Genomic DNA, 20,453 nt, shown 5'->3' on the forward strand with positions numbered 1-20,453 from the left:
AAGATCTCACAAATTTTTTATTAAGGCTTTTTTCCAAAGAATATAATTGGACAGGTAAGCAATACTTGCTCTGCTCACGTTCGACTGGGCACAGAGGTCACTGCCGCTCCCTCTGCCATCTCGGGCCCGAGACCATGCGGGCCACGTGGAGGGAACGTGACAAGGACTGCAGGGCAGAGCTTTGGGCTCCCCACTGTCTCACAGGCTGCTCTTCCGGCTTGGACTTGTAGCCTCTTTCTTCCCTAGACACAGACATCTTAGCCCTTTCTTCCTGGGCTAAGAATAGGAACGACACCATCAAGCTTGCTCAGGATCATTATTGTTTACACAGCTTTATTGAAGTATATTTGACAAACAACAAGCTGTACATGTTTAGAGCGCACTATTTGGTATGTATACACCTGTACAACCATCACCACCATCAGGATAGTGACATATCCATCACCCCCAAATATTTCCTCTGCTTCCTTGTCACCCCTCCTTCTACCAGCCCCAACCCCCAGCCCCAGGCAGCCAAGGATCTGGTTTCCGTCTCTATACATTGATTTGCATTTCCTAGAATTTTAAATGAATGGAATCACTCTTTTTCTGTCTGGCTCCTTTCACTCAGCCTAAGTATGGCGGAGTTCTTCCACGCTGCAGCATGTATCAGTAGTTCATCCCTTTTTATTGCTGAGTGGTATTTCATCACATCTCAGAGTTTCTTTATTCATTCACCTGTTGATGGAGAACCACGTTGTTTGCAGTTTTGGGCTAATACAAATAAAGCTGTGATGAACACTGGTGCATACATCTTCGTAAGGGCACATGCTTTCATTTATCTTGGGTAATTACCTGGGAGTGCAATGGCTGGCTCATAACTTTTTAATAAACTGCTTCCCCAGATAAGACAGAGTAACGAAGACTGGATTTATCCTCACACCTGAAACAACCAAGAAAAAAAACAGGAAAAATACATGAAACAGTGGTTATCAAGACACCGGACATTAGCAGCAAAGGCCAGTAATCGCTGAGAGACAGGAAACAAGTGAGATGAGCTCAGGATGGCCCAACTGTTCGTGAGTGTTTCTGGGCTGCAGTACAGGGAAGGAGCACCCAGGCAGACCCAGCAGACTCCCTGAGCTAGAAGATGGAGATGAGTGTCTGGGAGTCCAGGCAGACCCAGCAGACTCCCAGAGCTAGAAGAATGAGATGAGGGGCTGGAGCTCTAGGCAGCTGGAGTTTGCAGGAGAAAGGGCCAGAGAGAAAGCTCCATAGATCTGCAAGGGTCCCCTCTGAGTGGTCATCAGGCTACTGGAGAATGCACAAGAGGAAATTCCACCAGGCTGGGGAAAGAGCAGACCAAGGAGGTTAGAACAGTGCCTGGTGCTCACATAGGCCAGAATAGAAAACCGCATCGTCTATGAGGTGTCACGTAGGATATTCAGAAGGGATTTGCCTCTGTAGTGGGAGTAATTAGCCTGACATTAAAGCTGCCCATGTCCTGCCTAACACATCTTAAAAGCAAGAGTCAAACGGCTCAAACTTTTTCCGAGTAACATAACTGCACCCCAGAATACAGCTCATGAATTTTTATAGGAACACAAAAATATCTGGTTCTCAACAAGGTAAAATTCACAAGTCTAGTATAAAAAAATACCAGGTATGCAAAGAAACAGAAATGATCATAAAAGACAAATCAATCAATTAAAGCCAACCCAGAATGGACACAGATGTTAGAATGAGCAGGTATAGACACTAAAGGAATTATTACAACTATATTCCATGTATTCAAAAAGTTAAGTTAGAGATATGGAAGAGATATTTTAAAAAAACAACAAATTGAACTTATAGAGAGGAAAACTACAATGTGTGAGATAAAAAAATATGCAGGATGGGATTCAGGGAAGATTAGACACTGCAGAAAAAAGATTAGTGAACTTGAGCATATAGCAATTCAAAATATTCAAAATGGGGGCCAGCCTGGTGGCGCAGCGGTTAAGTGCGCTCACTCTGCTACAGAGGCCCAGGGTTCGCAGGTTCGGATCCCGGACGTGCACCGATGCACCGCTTGTCAAGCCATGCTGTGGCAACGTGCGATATAAAGTAGAGGAAGATGGGCACGGATGTTAGCCCAGGGCCAGTCTTCCTCAGCAAAAAAGAGGAGGATTGGCATCAGATGTTAGCTCAGGGCTGGTCTTCCTCACACACACACAAAAAATTATAAAATATTCAAAATGAAACACAAGGAAAAAAAAGATTGTTTTAAGTGAAAAGGACACCAATGAGCTGAGGGACAATTCCAAGTGGCCTAATGGACAGGTAGTTGAAGCCAATGAAAGTAAAGGAGGAGGTGTCAGGAAAAATACTTGAAGAAATAATGTCCCCAAATTTTCTAATCTTCATGAAAACTGCAAAAGCCAAGCATAATAGACATGAAGGAAATCACACCAAAGCACATCATAATCAAATTGCTCTTAAAAGCAGCTAGAAAAAAAGACACTTTATACACAGAGGAATGAAGATAAGGATAAAGTGAAGCAAAAACTGATGGAACTTTGAGAAGAAGAAGACAACTCCACAATTATAGTAGATGACTTCAATCCCTCATCTGGTGATTGATGGGACAAGTAGACAGAAAATTAGCAAGTATAGGAGTCTCGAACAAGACCATCAGCCATCCTGACCTAGATAGCAGCACAATACGCTTTCTTTACCAAGTTAGACCATATTCTGAGCCATAAAATAAGTCTCAGTGACTTTCATAGGATTCAAGTTATGTTCTCTGACCACAGGAGGATAAAATTAGGAACCAGTTACATAAGGACATTTGGAAAATCCTCAAATACATATAAACTAAAACACTTGCTTCTAAATAATCTACAGAGTCAAAAAGAAATCAAAAGAGAAATTAGAAAGTATTTTGAACTGAATAAAAATGAAAATACACCCTATCAAAATCTGTTGGGTGCTGCTAAGGCAGTACTTGGAGAGAAAATTGTAGCACTAAATGCTTTATTAGAAAAGTAGAGATCTCAAATGAATGACCTCAGTTTCTACCTGAAGAACTAGGAAAAGAACAAATTAAATCTCATGTAAGCAGAAGAAAGGAAATAATAAGGTCAAGACAGAAATCAGTGCCTTGAACAACGAGAGAGAGTCAGTGAAACCAAAGCTGGCTCTTTCAGATTAATAAAAGCCATAACCTCTAGCCAGACTAATCAGAAGGAAAAAAAGACACAATAATGACCACAGAACATATTTTTTCCTAATCATGCCATTCCTGGACTACTGATTATCACTCTGAGGGGACAAAACATACAAACGGAAGAATCACCAGGAGTCAGGAGGCAGGTGAAGAGACTCAAAGCAGTGTCACATGGGGATAATGGAGGTGGGGGACAATGTCATAGGGGGATGGTGGAGGTGGGGGGCAGTGTCATATGGGGATATGAGGGTGGGGGCAGTGTCATATAGGGATATGGGGATGGTGGGTGTGAGAACAATGTCATGGGGATGGTAGGGGTGGGGGACAACGTCATATGGGAAAGGTTTGGTTGGGGACAATGTCACATGGGAAAGGTTTGGTTGGTGACAATGTCATATGGGGATGGTGGGTGTGGGGGACAATGTCATATGGGGGTAAGGGCTAAGGGTGGTCAGTCTAGAGGAAAGAAGACTCTACGACTGGAAGATAGAAGAAAAAAACAAAATTTCCTCAAATATGGCAGAAACTGTCTTGTGGAAAGAGATTAAATTGATTAATTTTGACTCTAGGGCAAAGAAGTTGTGTTTGGTGCAACTTACAGAGCAGGTTATGGCTCAGTACCAAGAGGGGAAAAAGGAATTTTAACAGTTGAAGTTACTCAAGATTAGAGTAAGGAAATACCAATGAGAAATGCAAATGAAGTGACATAGACTGGGGAGTCATCCAAAAATGTTACACTCTACCGGTTGGTAAAGATGAAGAAACTATTTCTCTTACAAATAATAAAGCAACTTCTGTCCTCTGATCTGCTGAGGTCTTGCCCTAAGATTCAACAACTTCCAGTGTGGTTAAATCAGGAATAGTGACCAGGGCATCTGAAATGTGACTGTTGTATCCCTGACATGTAGGAGATGTACTACTAAAAGAGTTCCCGTCACCCGCATCTTGTAGAATAGAAGTCCCAGTCCCATAAGCACTGGCCTTCCTTTGTGACTGTTTTCCCTGACACGGCGCCTATGGAGCTGGCAGCTAGGCCTCCTCCTAACCACAGAGGCCACTCTGCTCTTGACCCAGACCTACATGCAGTGCAAGGCAAGGCAATTTATTTTGGAAGGAGCCCGTAGAACAAACACTGATGGCCATGTCTCTTTAAAAAATGAGACTGCACTAGCAAGTTGTTATACCAGTAAATAAATTAGGATTTTTTGTTCTGTAGAGATATTCTTGACAGTCTTAAAATATATTCCTTCATGACCTTAACTCAATTAAGAACTTCTTTGGTCTAAAGAATGCCAGAAGTGCACCATTGCTGTGCAGCACCACGAAGGTTTCCATTTAGTTTTTGGCTAGGGCAGCAACCTTGGACCCAGAAGTAGAAGAAACGAGACGCTGCTGACAGCAGATGTCCTGCCGGTATGTCAGACAGCTGCACGTTCAGTCAAAGGGGCCCATCACACTAGAGCAGAGATCAAATTATGAGGCAGTGCGTGAGGACAATGAGCTTCTTTGGTCCCCGGTGGACTTAGCTTTCCTTGTCAGTTTCGGTCTGGGATACGATGCTGTGCAAAATACTGTTGAGTCTTTGGTGGCTAAATATGCTGAAATGTGTTGTTTCTAAGGAGCATATCGTCAGCTAGATGAACTCGAATGTCAAGGAGGGTGGTGCATGCTTCAGGCAGAGCTTCCGAGTCTCTCTGGCTTGGCCAGATTCTCTGATCCTTCTTCCACATTTCCTGCTGCCGTTCTCTCTGGAGGTATCTGGTTACTGACACAAACATGTTACTCTGATCCCAAATAATCCAGAATTTTTGAGCTTCCAAGAATGACTCCACCTTTGTAGAATCTACAATGGCTCAGGATCTCCCTCCACCTCATCCGAGTCTTGGTACAACAGAGAGTGGAAACAGATGGTGTGGGGCCCAAGACAGGGCTGGATCTCATTAGGTAGAAATCAGAGCAACTCAGGACGTCCACCCACTGGAGGGTCTCAGATGGCTTCATGGTCTGGAACTTTCACCCATAAAAGACAATTAGGAAAAAGGATGAACCTGGGCGGGCTGGAGGAAGGCGGTTTCGGGAAGCAGCTCATGTCATAATGAACATTACTGATTGGGGTTACTCTCTCGTCTGCTAGAAAAATCATTAAATTTGTAATTAATTTTAAGTTAATAACATTTCCATTCATGTTAATTTTGCATGTTATAGCAACCTTAAATTATTTTTAAATTAAATATTTTTTACTTTGAGATAACTTTAGATTCATATGCAGTTTAAAAAAGTTATACAGAGAGATCCCATGTACACTTTACCCAGCTTTCCTCAATGGTAGCATCTTTCAAAACTACAGGACAATATCTCAACTAGGATATTGACACTGATACAGTCAAGACACAGAACATTCCATCACCAAGATCCCTCCTGCCGCCTTTTCACAGCCACACTCCCTCCCTCTTCCTCTCTCCCATAGTCTGCTCTCCATCTCTAAGATGGTGTCATCTCAAGAATGTTATATAAACAGAATCATATAGTATGGAACATTTTGAGCTTGGATTTTCACTCAGCATAATTCTCCAGAGACTCACTCAGGTTGTTGCCTGCCCCATAATCTTACCTCTTTATTGCTCCATAGTATTCCATGGTATGAGGGTACTTCTGTTTGTTTAACCACTCAATCAGTTAAAGATACTGGGGGTTTCCAGTTTAGAGTTATTACAAACAATGCTGCTAGGAACATTCATGCACAGGTTTTTGTGTGCATTTCTCTGGGATAAATGATCAAGGGTATCATTTCTGGATTATAAGTTATCGTGTTTCATTTTATAAGAAATTGCCAAACTATTTTCCAGAGTGGCTGTACCATTTTACATGCCTACCAGCAGTGGATGAGTGATCTAGTCCCTGCATCCTTGCCAGCATTAAGTGTCACTTTTTAATTTTGGCCGTTCTTATAGGTATGTAGTGATATATCACTGTGGTCTTGCTCTGCATTTCCCTAGTGGCTAGTGATGTTCGCATCTTTTCTGTGTTTTCTGTACATTCTCCATTGAAATGTCTATGCATTTTTTGGTCCATTTTCTAACTGGATTATTTGCATTTTTATTGGTAAGTTCTGAGAGTCCTTTATATATTCTAGATACTGGTCCTTTTTTGAATATGTGGTTTTCAAATATTTCCTCCCAGTATGTAGATTGTCCTTTCATCCTCTTAACAGGGTCATTTGCAGAGCAGACGTTTTTAATTTTGATGAGGTCCAATTTCTCAATTTTTTCTTCTATGGATCATGCTGATTTTCTCCTTTGGTTTTTCTTTTTTCAAAAATATTATAGCTTTACATTTTTCATTTAAGTCCATGATCCATTTTGAGTTAATTTTTGTCTAAGGTAAGGTGTAGGTTAAAGTTCTTTTTTTTCTTTTTTTTTGCTTCTGGATGTCCAACTGCACCGGCACCATTGTTGACAAGGCTATTCTTCCTCCATTGACTTGCTTTTGCACTTTCGTCAAAAATCAGTTGGGCCTATTTGCGTGGGTTTATTTCTGGACTCTCTGTTCTGTCCCGTGATCTCTGTGTCTGTCCCTCTGCCACTACCACACTGTTCTGATCACTGTTGCTATGCAGCACAGCCGCCTTCTGCACAGGCATGAAGGCCCTCCCCTCTGCACTCTGACTCAGCATCCAAGAAACCAGCTGTCTATGAGAATTAGCAATTTTGTCATCCACAGCTTCTGCTCACTCTCTGCGGGGCACTGGGCGTTGCTAAGGTCCTTCAAAGGTCAGTTCAATTCCTAAACTTTGATATCAAGTTTCCCTGCTCCTCACCTGACAGCAGGGCCAGGAAGATGATTTTAAAAAGTGCAGTAACGTATGAAAGCAGAGACTGCAAGAAGGAGGCCCCAGCAAAGCACAAGTCTCCGGAAAATGATTCAACACAGACCAACTGCAGAGACAGCTTTTTTTAAGGTCTCTACTTTTTCAAGGCCAAAGGCTAGTATTTTAGTGCTATTTAACCAGTTCCATTATATAGGAAATCTATAATAGCGAGAGACGTCAAGACGGTCAGCCCTGGAATAGGACTCTCCCAGCCCCAGAGGCTTTCACAACTTCATTCTTCATTTACTTGGTGTCCAAGGATCTGATCAAATAAATCCCCACACTGGTGCAGTGAGTGGTGACATTCTTGGATGTGGCACATCCATGGGTGCTAGCTGTAATTTGGACTCTTTCTCTTCCACCCAAGAAAGATCTAATGGGATGCTAGGAAGGGAGTGTGGGGTCTAACAGGGAAACTCTTGAATCTGTTCGTCCCCTTCCCTTGGTCCCACTGAAAACCATTCAGTTACCAAGCCCTTCAACTTCATGTTGCGTGATAAGTTACTCAGCACATGTCTACAGGTGGCAAGGCCAATGGACGAACTGCTGCATCAGAATTTACCCAAGATAGACACTTCCAAGCCCCTAGGGAAATGGACTCAATCTTTTACTAAAGGTGTGGTCTTGTTGACGTGGATGAGGGATGTCTCTATGGGATTCTAACATGGCAGTATCCCTTCGGAATGAGCTGCTCACTCACTGGGGAGGACGTGATGAGGAGCCCCTGACCTCAGAGGCCTCCTATATCATTACGTTCTATCACCTGTGTGGTTGTAGGGGCGGCCCAATTGTGTTCCTATTTAAAACTGCTACTTAAAACTGCAAAAAAGAACTCATTTTTGGTTATTACCTGATCTTTTTCAGAGTCAAAGAACTCCAATGATTCATTTGTTTTTTAATTTTTTTGGTAATCAACATGTACTAACACCCAAACGTCATTCCTATGAAAGCCTCCCTAAATGAAGATCTACACAGAGTAAAAAATAGAAAGTTTGCGAAATTTTTTGCATATTTTGTTTTACTGTTGGCAGGTTAGTGGAATTATATTTCTTGAAAAGTTGGAATTAATTAAAAAATTATGTAAGCCTTGTCTTCAGATGTCTATAGTTGCTTAAATGTATTTGTTCTGGTTGAATCGTGTCCCCCACAAAAGCTGTTGAAGTGCTAACCCCTAGGACCTGTGAATGTGATGTTATTTTGCAGATGACCAAATTAAGATGAGGTCATGAGGGTGGACCCTAATCCAATGTGACTGTGTCCTCATGAAAAGGGGAATTTTGGACGCAGAGACATGCACACAGGGACATGCCATGAAAAACTGGAGTTACGCTGCCATAAACCAAGGAATTATGAGGAGCGAGGAGAGAGGTCTGGAACAGCTCCTTCCCTGGCGCCTTCAGAGGGCACATGGCCCGCCTCTGACACTGCCATCGTGGACTTCAGACCTCCAGAACTGTGGGACAATACCTTTCTGTTTGTGGGCTTTGTTACTGCAGCCCTAGCAAACTAATCCAGTATTTTACCTATTTGGGGGAATAATTATAGTTAGTAAGACTCCAAGCTGAAACAGAAACTTTTTCAAAAGGAAGCCAGCTGATAGTGCATTTTAGTTGTTAAGAATTCAACTTTCTTGGCTCTCACTAGGAGAGAATTTGGTTCAAGTGAATAAATTACGACTTCACAGTAACACAGAAGTCCTGGTTTATATCCATAGACCCTCAAATGCTATTCCAGCACATATCTAAATAAAAAGTGATTAACAATAATATTTCAACTTTGTGGGAGCCGTGTCTGCCAGGAAGGAATGAATCAGCCGCTAGAAAAACGTTCCTTCTTGTGAAGCTATCGTGAGCAGACTTTACATAATCCATGGAAGCAGAGAAAATTTATCTCAGAAGGCTGTCTGCTTCAACATTTCTGTCTGGTTATTTCCACTTCCAATATACTAAGTATTTGTAAATCATATCTAAATAGTTCTATGAAATTTAGTTAGCTTTTCTTGTGATGTCCAGCAAGGGAAAAATTCCAAGATAGACTTAGACATATAGAATAGCCTAGAAAAAACAATAAGAACCATTAAAACTAATCATATCCCACAACTGTGACTCAATCATTTTTCATCTTTCTACTTGAATAATAATACAATAGCTTCTTCTCAAAAAACTTTTCATTTGGAAATAATTTCAAACTTACAAAAAAGTTGCAAGAATCATTCAATGAGCTCAATGAGTTCAACATACTCTTCTCAGAATCATCTATTAACATTTTGCTCTATTAACTTTATTATTTGCCCCCTTTCTAGCCACATACACAGTCCAGTAGCTTCTTTTTGCTCAGCACTCAATTTACTGTGTATATATTTACATGTATATTTACATATATATTTATTGAGATGTGGAAAGCAGTGTGGTAGAGAGACAGTGAATGAGACATAACTCAGCCAACAAGGGCAGACCAGCAGCACTCTCAGTCAAATCCAGGAATCATCTGGTCCTTGCATAGCGAGTGAATCTCGGGAGTTATGAGGGGTGCATTCTGCTTGGGCAGCCTCGTTTTAATTCAATGTTTGCATCATTAATGGCCCCCTCAGCTTCCCATGAAGAAACACATCATACTGCTGATCCAAAGGGGCACAAAAGTTGCCCAGAACTTTGCCTATAATTCTGCAATCTATATTTTCCAAGTTCCAGGAATATTGTGTCTTCCTGGTGGACATAGTTACTTTCAAGTAAATGTTGTTCATCATTGGACCCCCAGCACCTGGAATTGTGCCTGGCACAAAAATACTTGATGAATGAATGAATCTCGAAACTCAGTTTTAATAAGCATATAAAAAACCCATAGGGAGCTCGTACTGTGCGCAGGTGCTGACAGCTACTGCTCTCAGTGGCCCTGTGGGAAAGCCTCTACCAGCGTCCTTTTACAGAGGGGGACATAAAGACGTGAGAAGGTTAAGTCACTGCCCAAGGTCCACCCAGCCAGTGGTTAAAACCAAATCTCCCTCAGCAGACGCTCGACCATCAGACCTACCTGCCCCTCTAGGGCATCCATGCTTTCCGCATGTTCAGGCTGAGTTGATATTTTCATTGAACAAACCCTTCAAGGCCAGTTTTCTCCTCAAGAATTCTCCTCAAGAATTAGTGTGTTCAGAGATCTTGCATCATCAGTTAGAAAACCTTTTGAGTCACTGAAGATTCACCAAGTTGGGTCTAGAGAACCAATGATAATGACAAACACTCCTGGATATGAGGGGGAAGCTCAGCAAATTTCCTCGACAGTCAGGCTTCTGTGACGCAGGCTGTCTGACTTAAGGAAAGCCAAGTCTTCTAAATCTCCTTCAAGTTACCCCACATACTGGCAAAGTGAAGGGAAGAAGCTGAAAGAAAATCCACCTTCTTGATGGCTTCCTGTGTCCTGAAGAACAGTGCCCCACAGGGCTCACAACACAGACCTCTCTGAGACCGAAGGCCGGGGACATTGCGGGCACCAGCCCTCTCTGTAGACCCACAGCTACTGTCACGAGGACCACAGATGTAGAAAGTGAACGCAGATTTTCCACAGCTAGACAAAACTTCCCAACTTCCCTACCGGCAGGTGGGTGCTAAGGAATTACACTTTTTTTTAAAAAAAAAAGGACCAAAAATCGTTCAGGCAGACTGTGTAACCTGAGGTCAGGATGTTCCTGACCTTCTGGAGTTCCTGCCTTACTCAATCACATTCATAAAAGCAAACCAAGAGGAAAATATGTGAGGAAAAACCCTTCTGGCATCTCTAAATTGCATCCGCATTCTCAGTGGCCTGGCCTGCCCCTGCAAAGCAGCGCGGCCCTCCGGTGGTGATGAAACCTGGGCATCAAGAAGAACCTGGGAGGGGACGCCCAGGGGACACAGACCTGCTCAGTAAGCAGCACCCACTGGTGTGGAGCTTTTCTCCTGAGCCAAGGAACGTCACGGGAGCCGAGGAGGACGAGGAGGACGAGGACGGCGGACGCTGGCAGCCCCACAGCATTTCACTGCAGTGAGTCACTCAGAAATCACAAAGAACAATGTGGCCTGTAGGTGGTTATGGAGACCTTCAGGCATCCAATCCTTCCAGTTTGTAAAGATACAAATCTTAATCACTAATGGTTAAGATGAAGAAATAACTGCCCTGAAATGAGGAAATTCACACGCTTGTTTCCTCAGACCACATCGTACAAAAGAGGGTCATTCCATGATGTCCAGGCTGCTTGGCCCATTTGAAGGCCAAGTGCATTCCCGGTTCTGGCCCACTCAGGGCAGCTAAACTCCTGCTGCAGAAACTTGAGGTCCACAGGCCGGGACACCCCGGGAGCCAGGTGAGACAGGCCCGTCCTGGCAGCACCACACCCGTGATAAGGGCCTCGTACAGCAGTAGGCCTAGGAAGAACTGTGTTTTCCCATGGTACAAAATGAAGATTAATGATTGCACTGCTGCTGAGCACTGTCCACATCATAAACAAGAGCAGTATGCTGAAAGGGCAAAGACATAACGGCTGCCAGCCTCCACGGCCATTTGAGGGAAATTGTTTTCTAAGCCTTAGGAAATGAGCCTAAATGACTACGGGTTGTGATTATACAAGGACTCACAATGGCCTGTGCTGTGTATATAAAGGACTACCAACCATGCCAGAAACTTAAATTGAAGCTCCTTCTAGCCATGAGTTATTAAACATATAAACAAGGTAAGTGTGCATACAGGAATGAGATGAGATAAATCTCTTAAGAGTGTTGTTATGGGACTTGTGAATTGACACTCTCTCCTTGTCTTTAATGCAATGAGAATGTTTCAGATATTGTACCATTAGACATAGCACCGGCTTTTAACTTGAGATATATTCTTATTTTTAAAAAATTATGTCAGTTTCTTTCTTATTGACTGAGTTTTAAAAATTAGGAATGGATGTTGAATTTTATCAAATGCAGTCATGGAGAAAATCAAATGATAGTTTCCTCCATTTTTTGGTGACAGTTATTGATACATTCTCTAATATTAAAACATTTCTATTCCTGATTTAAAACTCATATGATCATGGCACATTCTTTTAATCTGATACTGGACTCTATTTGCTAATGTTTTTTATTTGATGCTGCATTTTTTTTAAAAAGTTTTTATCTAGATATAATTGACATATTATATTAGTTTCAGGTATACAACATAATGATTCGATATTTGTATACATTGCGAAATGATCACCACAATAAGTCTAGTTAACATCTGTCACCATACATAGAAAATTTTTTTTTCTTGTGATGAGAACTTTTAAGATTTACTCTCTTAGCAACTTTCAAATATATAATATAGTATTACTAACTACAGTCACCACGGTGTACATTACATCCCCATGAATTATTTATTTTACAACTGGAAGTTTGTACCTTTTGACCCCCTTAGCCCATTTCTCCCACCTCCCAACCCCCACCTCTGACAACCACCAATCTCTTCTCTGTATCCATGAGCTTGATTTTTGTTGTTGTTGTTGTTTTGTTTTTAGATTCCACACATAAGTGAAATCATACAGTATTTGTCTTTCTCTGTCTGACTTACTTCACTTAGCCTAATGTCTTCGAGGTCCATCCATGTTGTCACAATGGTCAGGTTGCATTCTTAGCTGAGATCATAACTCCAATGATAACAATATTCTTCTGAGAAGACAATAATTCTTAAAGCTCTGTTTCATGATTTCTAGATACGTATTTCTGAGAAATCAAGATAAACACGCACGGGGTACCATGTTGTAACGTGAACCTGGCTGACCTGTTCATTCATAAACCACCAGCTCCACGAGGGGAGGTACAAGCACATATCCTCCCCATTGTACTTCAGACTATGCAGTATGCTCGGCATACCGAGCATAACCATTAGTTGAATATTTATTTTTTATTTTATGAAACTAATCTCTTGATTCAACCTTTAACTTGCTTCACGTATTTTGGGAATAAACTTGATTTATCTACTTTTCAATTTCCTCAATGATAAAATAAAGAGGTTAGATGTGATTCAAGGTAACTTTTTAACAGGAGAGAGCCATTTGCTTTATTGAATTCTTCAGCAACCCAATACGGGAAATGTAGAGGATTGTTTGGATTGAATCCAGGAGTGGGCACAGCACCTTAATCTCTTGGCCCTTTCTCCTCAATGAAAAAATGGGAGGGGCTTAGTTGAATCTGGCTTGATCCCAGCTTACTCCAATATCTACATATCCTCAGGGGAGTCAGAGGAGAGCTCTCTTCATTGGAGAAGGTCTACGTCCCCCCTCACAGTGGTTACAGAGCCCGTGGACAAATATTAAGACCACAGCACCACAAGCTTCCTGTCCTGCATCTGTAGGGGACCACCAGGTTCCACATTTTGGGCATACATAGTCCCCTGGTATCTTCAATTCCATTTTTAGGGATTGGGTGGGAACCCTTGCCAATGTTTTATTTATTTAGTTTTTTGGTATCAAAAATCAATAAGACCGGCATGTAGTTGTTTTGTTTTGTCTTTTTAAATCTGGGATATTTCTGTTCAGTTTTGATATCAATAAATTGCTTTGTTTCATAAAAATACATTTGGAAGCTTCTTCTCTGTCTCTATGTGCTGGAATAGTTGAAGAGCATTTTGAACTTATATGTTTCTTAATAGTTTGGTATATTTCACCTGTGAAACCATCTGGGCGAAGGCACTTTTGGAGGCAGGAGTCTTCAAATACTGTTTAAGATTTCTATCCCCACTCAAGTCATTTGGTGCATAAGGTGTATTGATAGCTGTTCTCTCTTTCCAAATGTTTTATCGTTCATTTAATTTCCTTAAAGTAATTTTCCCTTTCTCATTTTTATTTTGTATATTTATCGTACTCACCTTTTTCATCATATTTAGCTATATACGAGCTAATAACTTATCTATTTCATTGTTTGTTAATAGCATCATCTCTTGGGTTAATTCATTTTTGCTGATGATTTAACTAAATTACATGTTCATCTTTACAAATTCCTTCCTTCCGCTTTACTTAGTGTGTGTATGCGTGTGCGTGCATGTGTATGTGCATATTTTTTCTTGCCTATTTGAGCTGAATACATACTTAGTTGATTTCATTTGTTGCTGCTGCATAACATACGCCATAGATTTTCCTCTAAGCACTAATTTAGTAGATACATTGTCCTCTGTTTTCATCCTATAATCTTGAAATAACAATAGTAACCTTATGGTATAAATATAAATGCATACAGTCATCTTCCTTCTAAAATTTTTTATTAAAGTTTTTTCATTATATTTTTCATGTTACAAACATAATAAGTGGTATCCTGTCTTTTTTTCTCTACACAGATTCTTTCTTCTAATTTTTCTACACAATGGGACATTATATTTCCTAGTCTATAAAAATTGTTTTTCCTATCATTTGCCCAATTTTCTACTGATATGCACATTTAGTTTTTAATAATTTAAGTGATAATTAATTAATAAACTTTAAATAATTTTTTTTGGAAGAAGAGTGGTCCTAAGCTAACATCTGTTGCCAATCTTCCTCTTTTTTTTTTTCCTTTTTTCTCCCCAAAGGCCCCAGTACATAGTTGTATGTTCTAGTTGTAGGTCCTTCTAGTTCTTCTATGTGGGACACCACCTCAGCACGGCTTGATGAGCAGTGAGCAGGTCCGCGCCCAGGATCCGAACCAGCGAACCCCGGGCCACCTAAGCGGAATGTGTGAACCTAACCGCTGCACCATCTGGTTTAAATAATTTTTAATCACTTGGAAGTGACTTGATTTTTTTGGGTAGGGAGGGTATCTGGATGTCAATAGGATTCTCTATTTTTTAAGTCCAGTAATTTTATTAGGATTTGTTCTTGTTTCAATAGATTTGAATCTATTTCTTCCCTGGGATAAAATTACTTTTTAAATATATAGATTATTTCACAAAAGCTTTCTTAAATTATATTTTTAAATATTTTTTTCTGTTCATATTTTCTGGGCTTTCTTTGAGCGTGGAGGGAGACACTAATTACATAGATCTTTTCTTTGTCTTATGCACATTCTTCTTTGTCTGACTTCCACGTGTGTTCTTTTCCTTAAAATCAGTTTTCACTCTGTTTCTTTAAATCTCATTTTGCTGAGTTTTCTCAAACCCGTTGTCCATTTCCTTCACTTTCTTTTCTGTGAGTCTACTACTCTTTTTTTCCCTTTGCCTGTATTTTTGGCATCTTTCTTTTTCTTTTCCATTTCTTTTCTCAACTGTTGATTTATTCTTAGTCTTTTTATTTCCTCTTTTAGCTCTTTCATCTTGGCTTTGCATTCTTTGTCAAAGAGGTCATTTTCTCATGAATGTACTTTTGCCTGCAGAGAACATTTTGGTGACCATCTGACCTGTCTATTGCAATCTTTTTCAAAGGGCTGATCTTCATCTCCTTCTCTGTTGGTCATTTTTAACTATCACTTTCTCCTGCAGCATGTTTCACAGACCCAATGGTGATTTGCACTTATTGTGACTGCTCACCTCTGCAGAGGGAGTGCATCTTTGCCTGAGGGGCGCTTTCCCCCGTGGTTGTTATATGGCCAGGGGTGAGCCTGAGTAGCAGGCACCCCAGTTTTCATCTTCTCCAGGGAGCACTCTCACAGCCACTCGGACTTGTGATGATGATGGGTCTGGGCTGCAGAGGATCTCTCTGGATCTCAGGGAAACCCCCACTAGAACGCACCTATCACCGCAGCCCAGCACTCCTCTTCCTTACAGTGTACCTAGCCCCCGTGTGTGGGTCTGCATGACTCCATCTCTGTGAGCCATGAACAGCCCCTCCTCTGCCGGCCACATCAACAGACAGTTTCTTATAAAGATGGCTTTCCTTCAATCTTGTGTCCCCAAAACTCTGTGGTGTTGGGGTTCAGAGAGACTCTTTTAGCTCTTTTGTGTTCTATTCTCTTTTCTTCCAAGCCAGGGGCCTTCAGTCAGCCCTCCGTGTGTGCTGTTGAGGTTGGAGAATGCCGTGTGCTCTTGGAAGTGGCAGTGTCCTCTTTCGCTTTGGCTTAATTTTCACTAGGCTTGGCTGCCATCCTTGGGATTCCTGGTCATGTTCTGGGTCATTGATATTTCTTAGTGTCTGAGAGGATGGAGTTTCCATTTCTGTTTCTCAGTCTCCTTGTTGATTCCAGGTGTAATCAGAAGTAAGGGAGCAGATAGCTATTTCTGCCATCATTTTAAGCTGGAAGTCACATCATACATTTTACATTATTGAGCAGTTCTTCAGTTCTGCCAGAAATCTCACCACCGGCATTACTTACACTTAGAGAACATTTTTGCAAATGGGCCTCATGATTTAGAATAGCAACTAGTTCAAACCTTCTTTAGGACTGAAAAAAAACATTTTGCTATAAAAAAAAGTGATAAAAATAATTTTTCATTTGCTTACCCCAGTAGCTTGGTAAGCAGAAACACCCGCCAAGGGACTATCTTCTGCCCTGGCCTCCACCGTATCATTGGATTGTTGTTCTAGACAAGAGAGTTGTAGGCTGTCGGACAAACCATTAATCTTCAACAGAAGCTCATCTAACAGATCTGCAAATTCATCCAGGTAGTAATTCTGAAGGGAAGAAAATTAGATTAGTAAATGCATTCAAGAACCTAATTTTTCTTCTTCCCTCATTTTCTGAAGCATTTCGTGGTACCAACTTTAGAAGGTATTGTGTTTTTTAAGAAAACACACTGGATCCTGGAGTCAGAGGACCTGGGCACTGGGCGTGATTCTTCACATCTAGTTGCCTCATTTACAATGTCATATACAGGTATGCACACTCGTACCTCATTCACGATGTCCTATACAAGTATGCACACAAGTGTTATGGTTCAGAATGCCTATACAAAGGACTATGAAATGGATTTAAAGGCAATAACATATGGGAAAGTACACGATAAAGAGCAAAGCTCTATAAAAATGCACAATATCATGATTACATATCACTGGCTTCAGAACTGCACTGAGTGATGCCTAAATATCAGCCATGGAAAACAGTTGGGCATTCAGTGTGTCAATACTAGCTTTGATTTATTTGCATTCATGTCTGGGCTGACTACACTCAAACGCTGCCTGTCTTCATGTTTTGGGAGAAGTTTGGGTCTAGTAGCAGGAACCAAAAGCAAATGACTAACTCTATAGGGACAGAGTGGGGTGTGTGTGTGTGTTTGTTGGGGGGAAAATAATAAATTCCATCTTTCCAACTTTACAGGGTCATTAAGGATATAATGAGTTAATGGAAGAGAATGTGCTTGGTAATCTGCAAAATGCTTTAGAATTTCTAGTAAAAATTCTATGGCTTTGCAATGACATTTGGCACAGAATTGCAAACATGCGTCAGTAACTGAAAGCAAAAGTCTGCAATGACCATCATCTTGAATGTGCCATTGTGCTCACTAATACGAGATCCACAGCTTACATGATTCTGAACCATCTCAGTCTCTTCCAACTTTGGCCTTTCTAGTCCCAGAAGGGTGAAGGTCTCCCCCCACATGTAGGCAGTCACATCTTTAAGTCTCACAAGAGATTTGCTTGGAAAAGATTTTCTTTTTTGGCCAAGACTCATGAGGAAAACTCTCAGCTGGGGAAAAGAAAAAAAGACAAATTTCATGTTATCGGACAAAAAAAAATAGCTTTGTTAATTTGAAAGGCTATGAAATGGAGATTATATCTGATGATGCTATTTTATGACCTTTTAGTAAGACAGTAATTGCTTAGCAAAAACATCAGAAAAATATCTTTCATGAATTGAACTAAATTGCAGCAAGATGGATTCAGCAATGGAAATTAATCTTATTATAAAGGATGTTTTCAATACCTAAGAGTTGAGGAAGAAGATTATTAACATGATGTGCATTTCCATATGTAACCTCTGCGTCTCAGTTTCGGGGTCTTCTGGCGAACCCCGCAGGGCAATGGGTGGGCTCAGAGAATGCGTGCCTTTACTCATTATATAAACGAGCCCCAGGTTGTTTGTTTCTTCACTGCAGGCTGAGATCTGTTAGCTCAAAAAGCCTACGGGCACCAAACTCAAAGTTTTACACATTCAGTTGTTTTAAAAATAGTCCAAATAAGCAAAGTTTTAGCCATTCAGAGCCTGCGTTGTATACCCTGCTAAACCTCACCTGTTACCCACTGGTAAGACAGGCCTTGCAGTTACAAGACCCCAAAACACTGCTACCCCTGGGAGTTCTCTAACCTAGAGACTTCCTGCATGCTGCTGTGTGACAAACATCCCCTGCACAGGTAAGACCCCGTTCTGACCCCCTCCCCAAGATTTCCCTCTCCCTTCTCCCCTTCTTGATGGTGGCCCTGCAATGCAACCTCTGGACGGTCTCATGATGTGAGGGACCCCTCACGCAAACCTGTCAAAATGTTGCCCACATACAGCTGTGTGTGTTAATGCTTCTCATGGTCATAGCTTTTTCCTTGATCAGCCCTGAATCCTTCAAACCCCTGACAATGTATCAGAACCCCACAAGGATGCTCAGGTACCTGAAGACAGCCCTGGTACACACAGTTGTGTGTAGGTCTGAGGCCTCCCACTCTACCGGCCACACAGCCATGCGAGCCATCGAGGCTGCAGTGACGTGACCTGACTCATGTACTCAGAGACCCCGTGCACCACTGCCTCCCTGTTTCAGATGATAAAGTCCAAGTGCCTTAGCATGACCTTCCAGGTCCTCCGCTCCTGGCTCCAAGCATCCTTTCCAACGTTACGACTGCTTGACCTTGAGACCCTGAACTCCAGTTTGGCCCTTCCTCATGGCCTTTCCTCTTGCCCCTCACCCAAACGCTGCTCCCAGTCATCTCCACAAGCTGGTCCCTGCTCCTCCACCAAGGCCCATCTTCTGCTGTGTGAGGACTTCCTGATGTCCTCATGAAGAACATGAAGAATTTAGAACAAATTAGTCTCTATGTTTTTTGCTCTTTGAGGAAACTTCTAGTTAGGTTTCAAAATTGCATAAAATTCTGCAACATCTATATGATGAAAACACCGATGAAAGAAATCAAAGAAGATCTAAATACATGGAGAGATATACAGTATTCTGGGATTGAAAAACAATACTATTAAGATATCAATTCTCTCCAAATTTGACAAATACATCCACAACAATCTCAATCAAAATCCCAGCATGACTTTTTTGTAGATACCAATAAGCTGATTCAAAAACTGATATGGAAAGACAAAAGAACTAGAATAGCCCAAACTGAAAAAGAACAAACTTGGAGGACTCATCTATGCTATTTTAAGATATACTATAGAGTTATAATAATGAAGACAGTGTGGGACGGGTAAAAGAACAGATCAATGGAATAGACTAGAGAACCCAGAAACAGACCCCCACAGATACAGTCAACTGATTTCTGACAAAGATGCAAAAATAATTCAACAGAGAAAGGATATGCTTTTAAAAAATGGGGCTAGAACAATTGGATATCCATATATAAAAAACATTAACTCTGATCCATATCTTACACCTTATACTAAAATTAACTCAAAATGGACCATCAACCTAAATGTAAAACATAAAATTATAAAACTTCTAGAAGAAAACATACGAGAAAATATGTGTGACCTTGGGGTTGGCAACTCATTTTTAGACATGACACCAGCACAATCCACAAAAGAAAAAATTGATATATTGATCTTTATCAAAATTAACAACTTCTGCGAAAGACACTGCTAAGAGAATGGAAGAACAAGCCATAGAATAGAAAAACATATTTTCAAATCACATATCCAATAGAGGAAACGTATCAAAAATATAAATATTGCTATGATTCTTTGTTAATATGCAGGTCTTCTTCTATGGACTGTGAACCATATCCTAACCACTGCCTGAATATGATAGGCATTAAGTAATTGTTGAATGAATGCATGAATTAACAAATGAGTAGACGGATGGATGGATGAATGGATGAGTGAATGGATGGATGGATAGATGGATGGATGGATGGATGGATGGATGGATGGATGGATGGATGGATAAATGAGCAGTGAGTAGGCAGCCAGGAGCACTGAAAGAAGCAAAGGGCTCTGGTGTGAGTAGTGTCAAGGTGTGAGCTTGTGCAGTCACTTCTAATTTTACTGTATCTACTCAACTAGAAATCTGGTAGGCTTTTAAGGACTGCAGAGAATTTTTACCCACTTACGAAGCTTGAATATTCAATTTGCTAGCTTGTATTGGGCTCTATATTGTGTTAGGAACTGCCCGAGAAGCCAGGCACACCAAGGGCCCTGCTGTGAACGTAGCCAGAGATCGAAGGGAAGAGAGAACACAGGAGCACAGTGCAGTAGGTGCAAGGAGGAAGCGTGTGTGGAGCCCCGTGGGAGTCAGGGCAGGGCCAGCCAGCTGGGATCTGGGGTGGTGGAGTCAGGGAGAGCTTCTGGG

General features: G+C 41.2%; 1 protein-coding gene across 1 annotated transcript in view; it reads right to left on the minus strand.

Annotated features, from left to right (window-relative positions):
* Positions 1-332: 332 nt before the first annotated feature.
* The window catches only part of PKD1L1 (polycystin 1 like 1, transient receptor potential channel interacting), a 128,079-nt gene continuing 107,958 nt past the window's right edge, over positions 333-20,453 (minus strand). Inside the window, exons 50-52 of the mRNA XM_058534776.1 lie at positions 17,477-17,638; positions 16,456-16,626; positions 333-922 (exon numbers count right to left, since the gene is read on the minus strand). Coding sequence (XP_058390759.1) covers positions 917-922; positions 16,456-16,626; positions 17,477-17,638 — 339 coding nt within the window. The 3' untranslated portion in view covers positions 333-916. The remainder of the gene's footprint in view (positions 923-16,455; positions 16,627-17,476; positions 17,639-20,453) is intronic.

The sequence above is a fragment of the Diceros bicornis genome, chromosome 41 (genome assembly GCF_020826845.1).
Source record: "Diceros bicornis minor isolate mBicDic1 chromosome 41, mDicBic1.mat.cur, whole genome shotgun sequence".
NCBI lineage: Eukaryota > Metazoa > Chordata > Mammalia > Perissodactyla > Rhinocerotidae > Diceros > Diceros bicornis.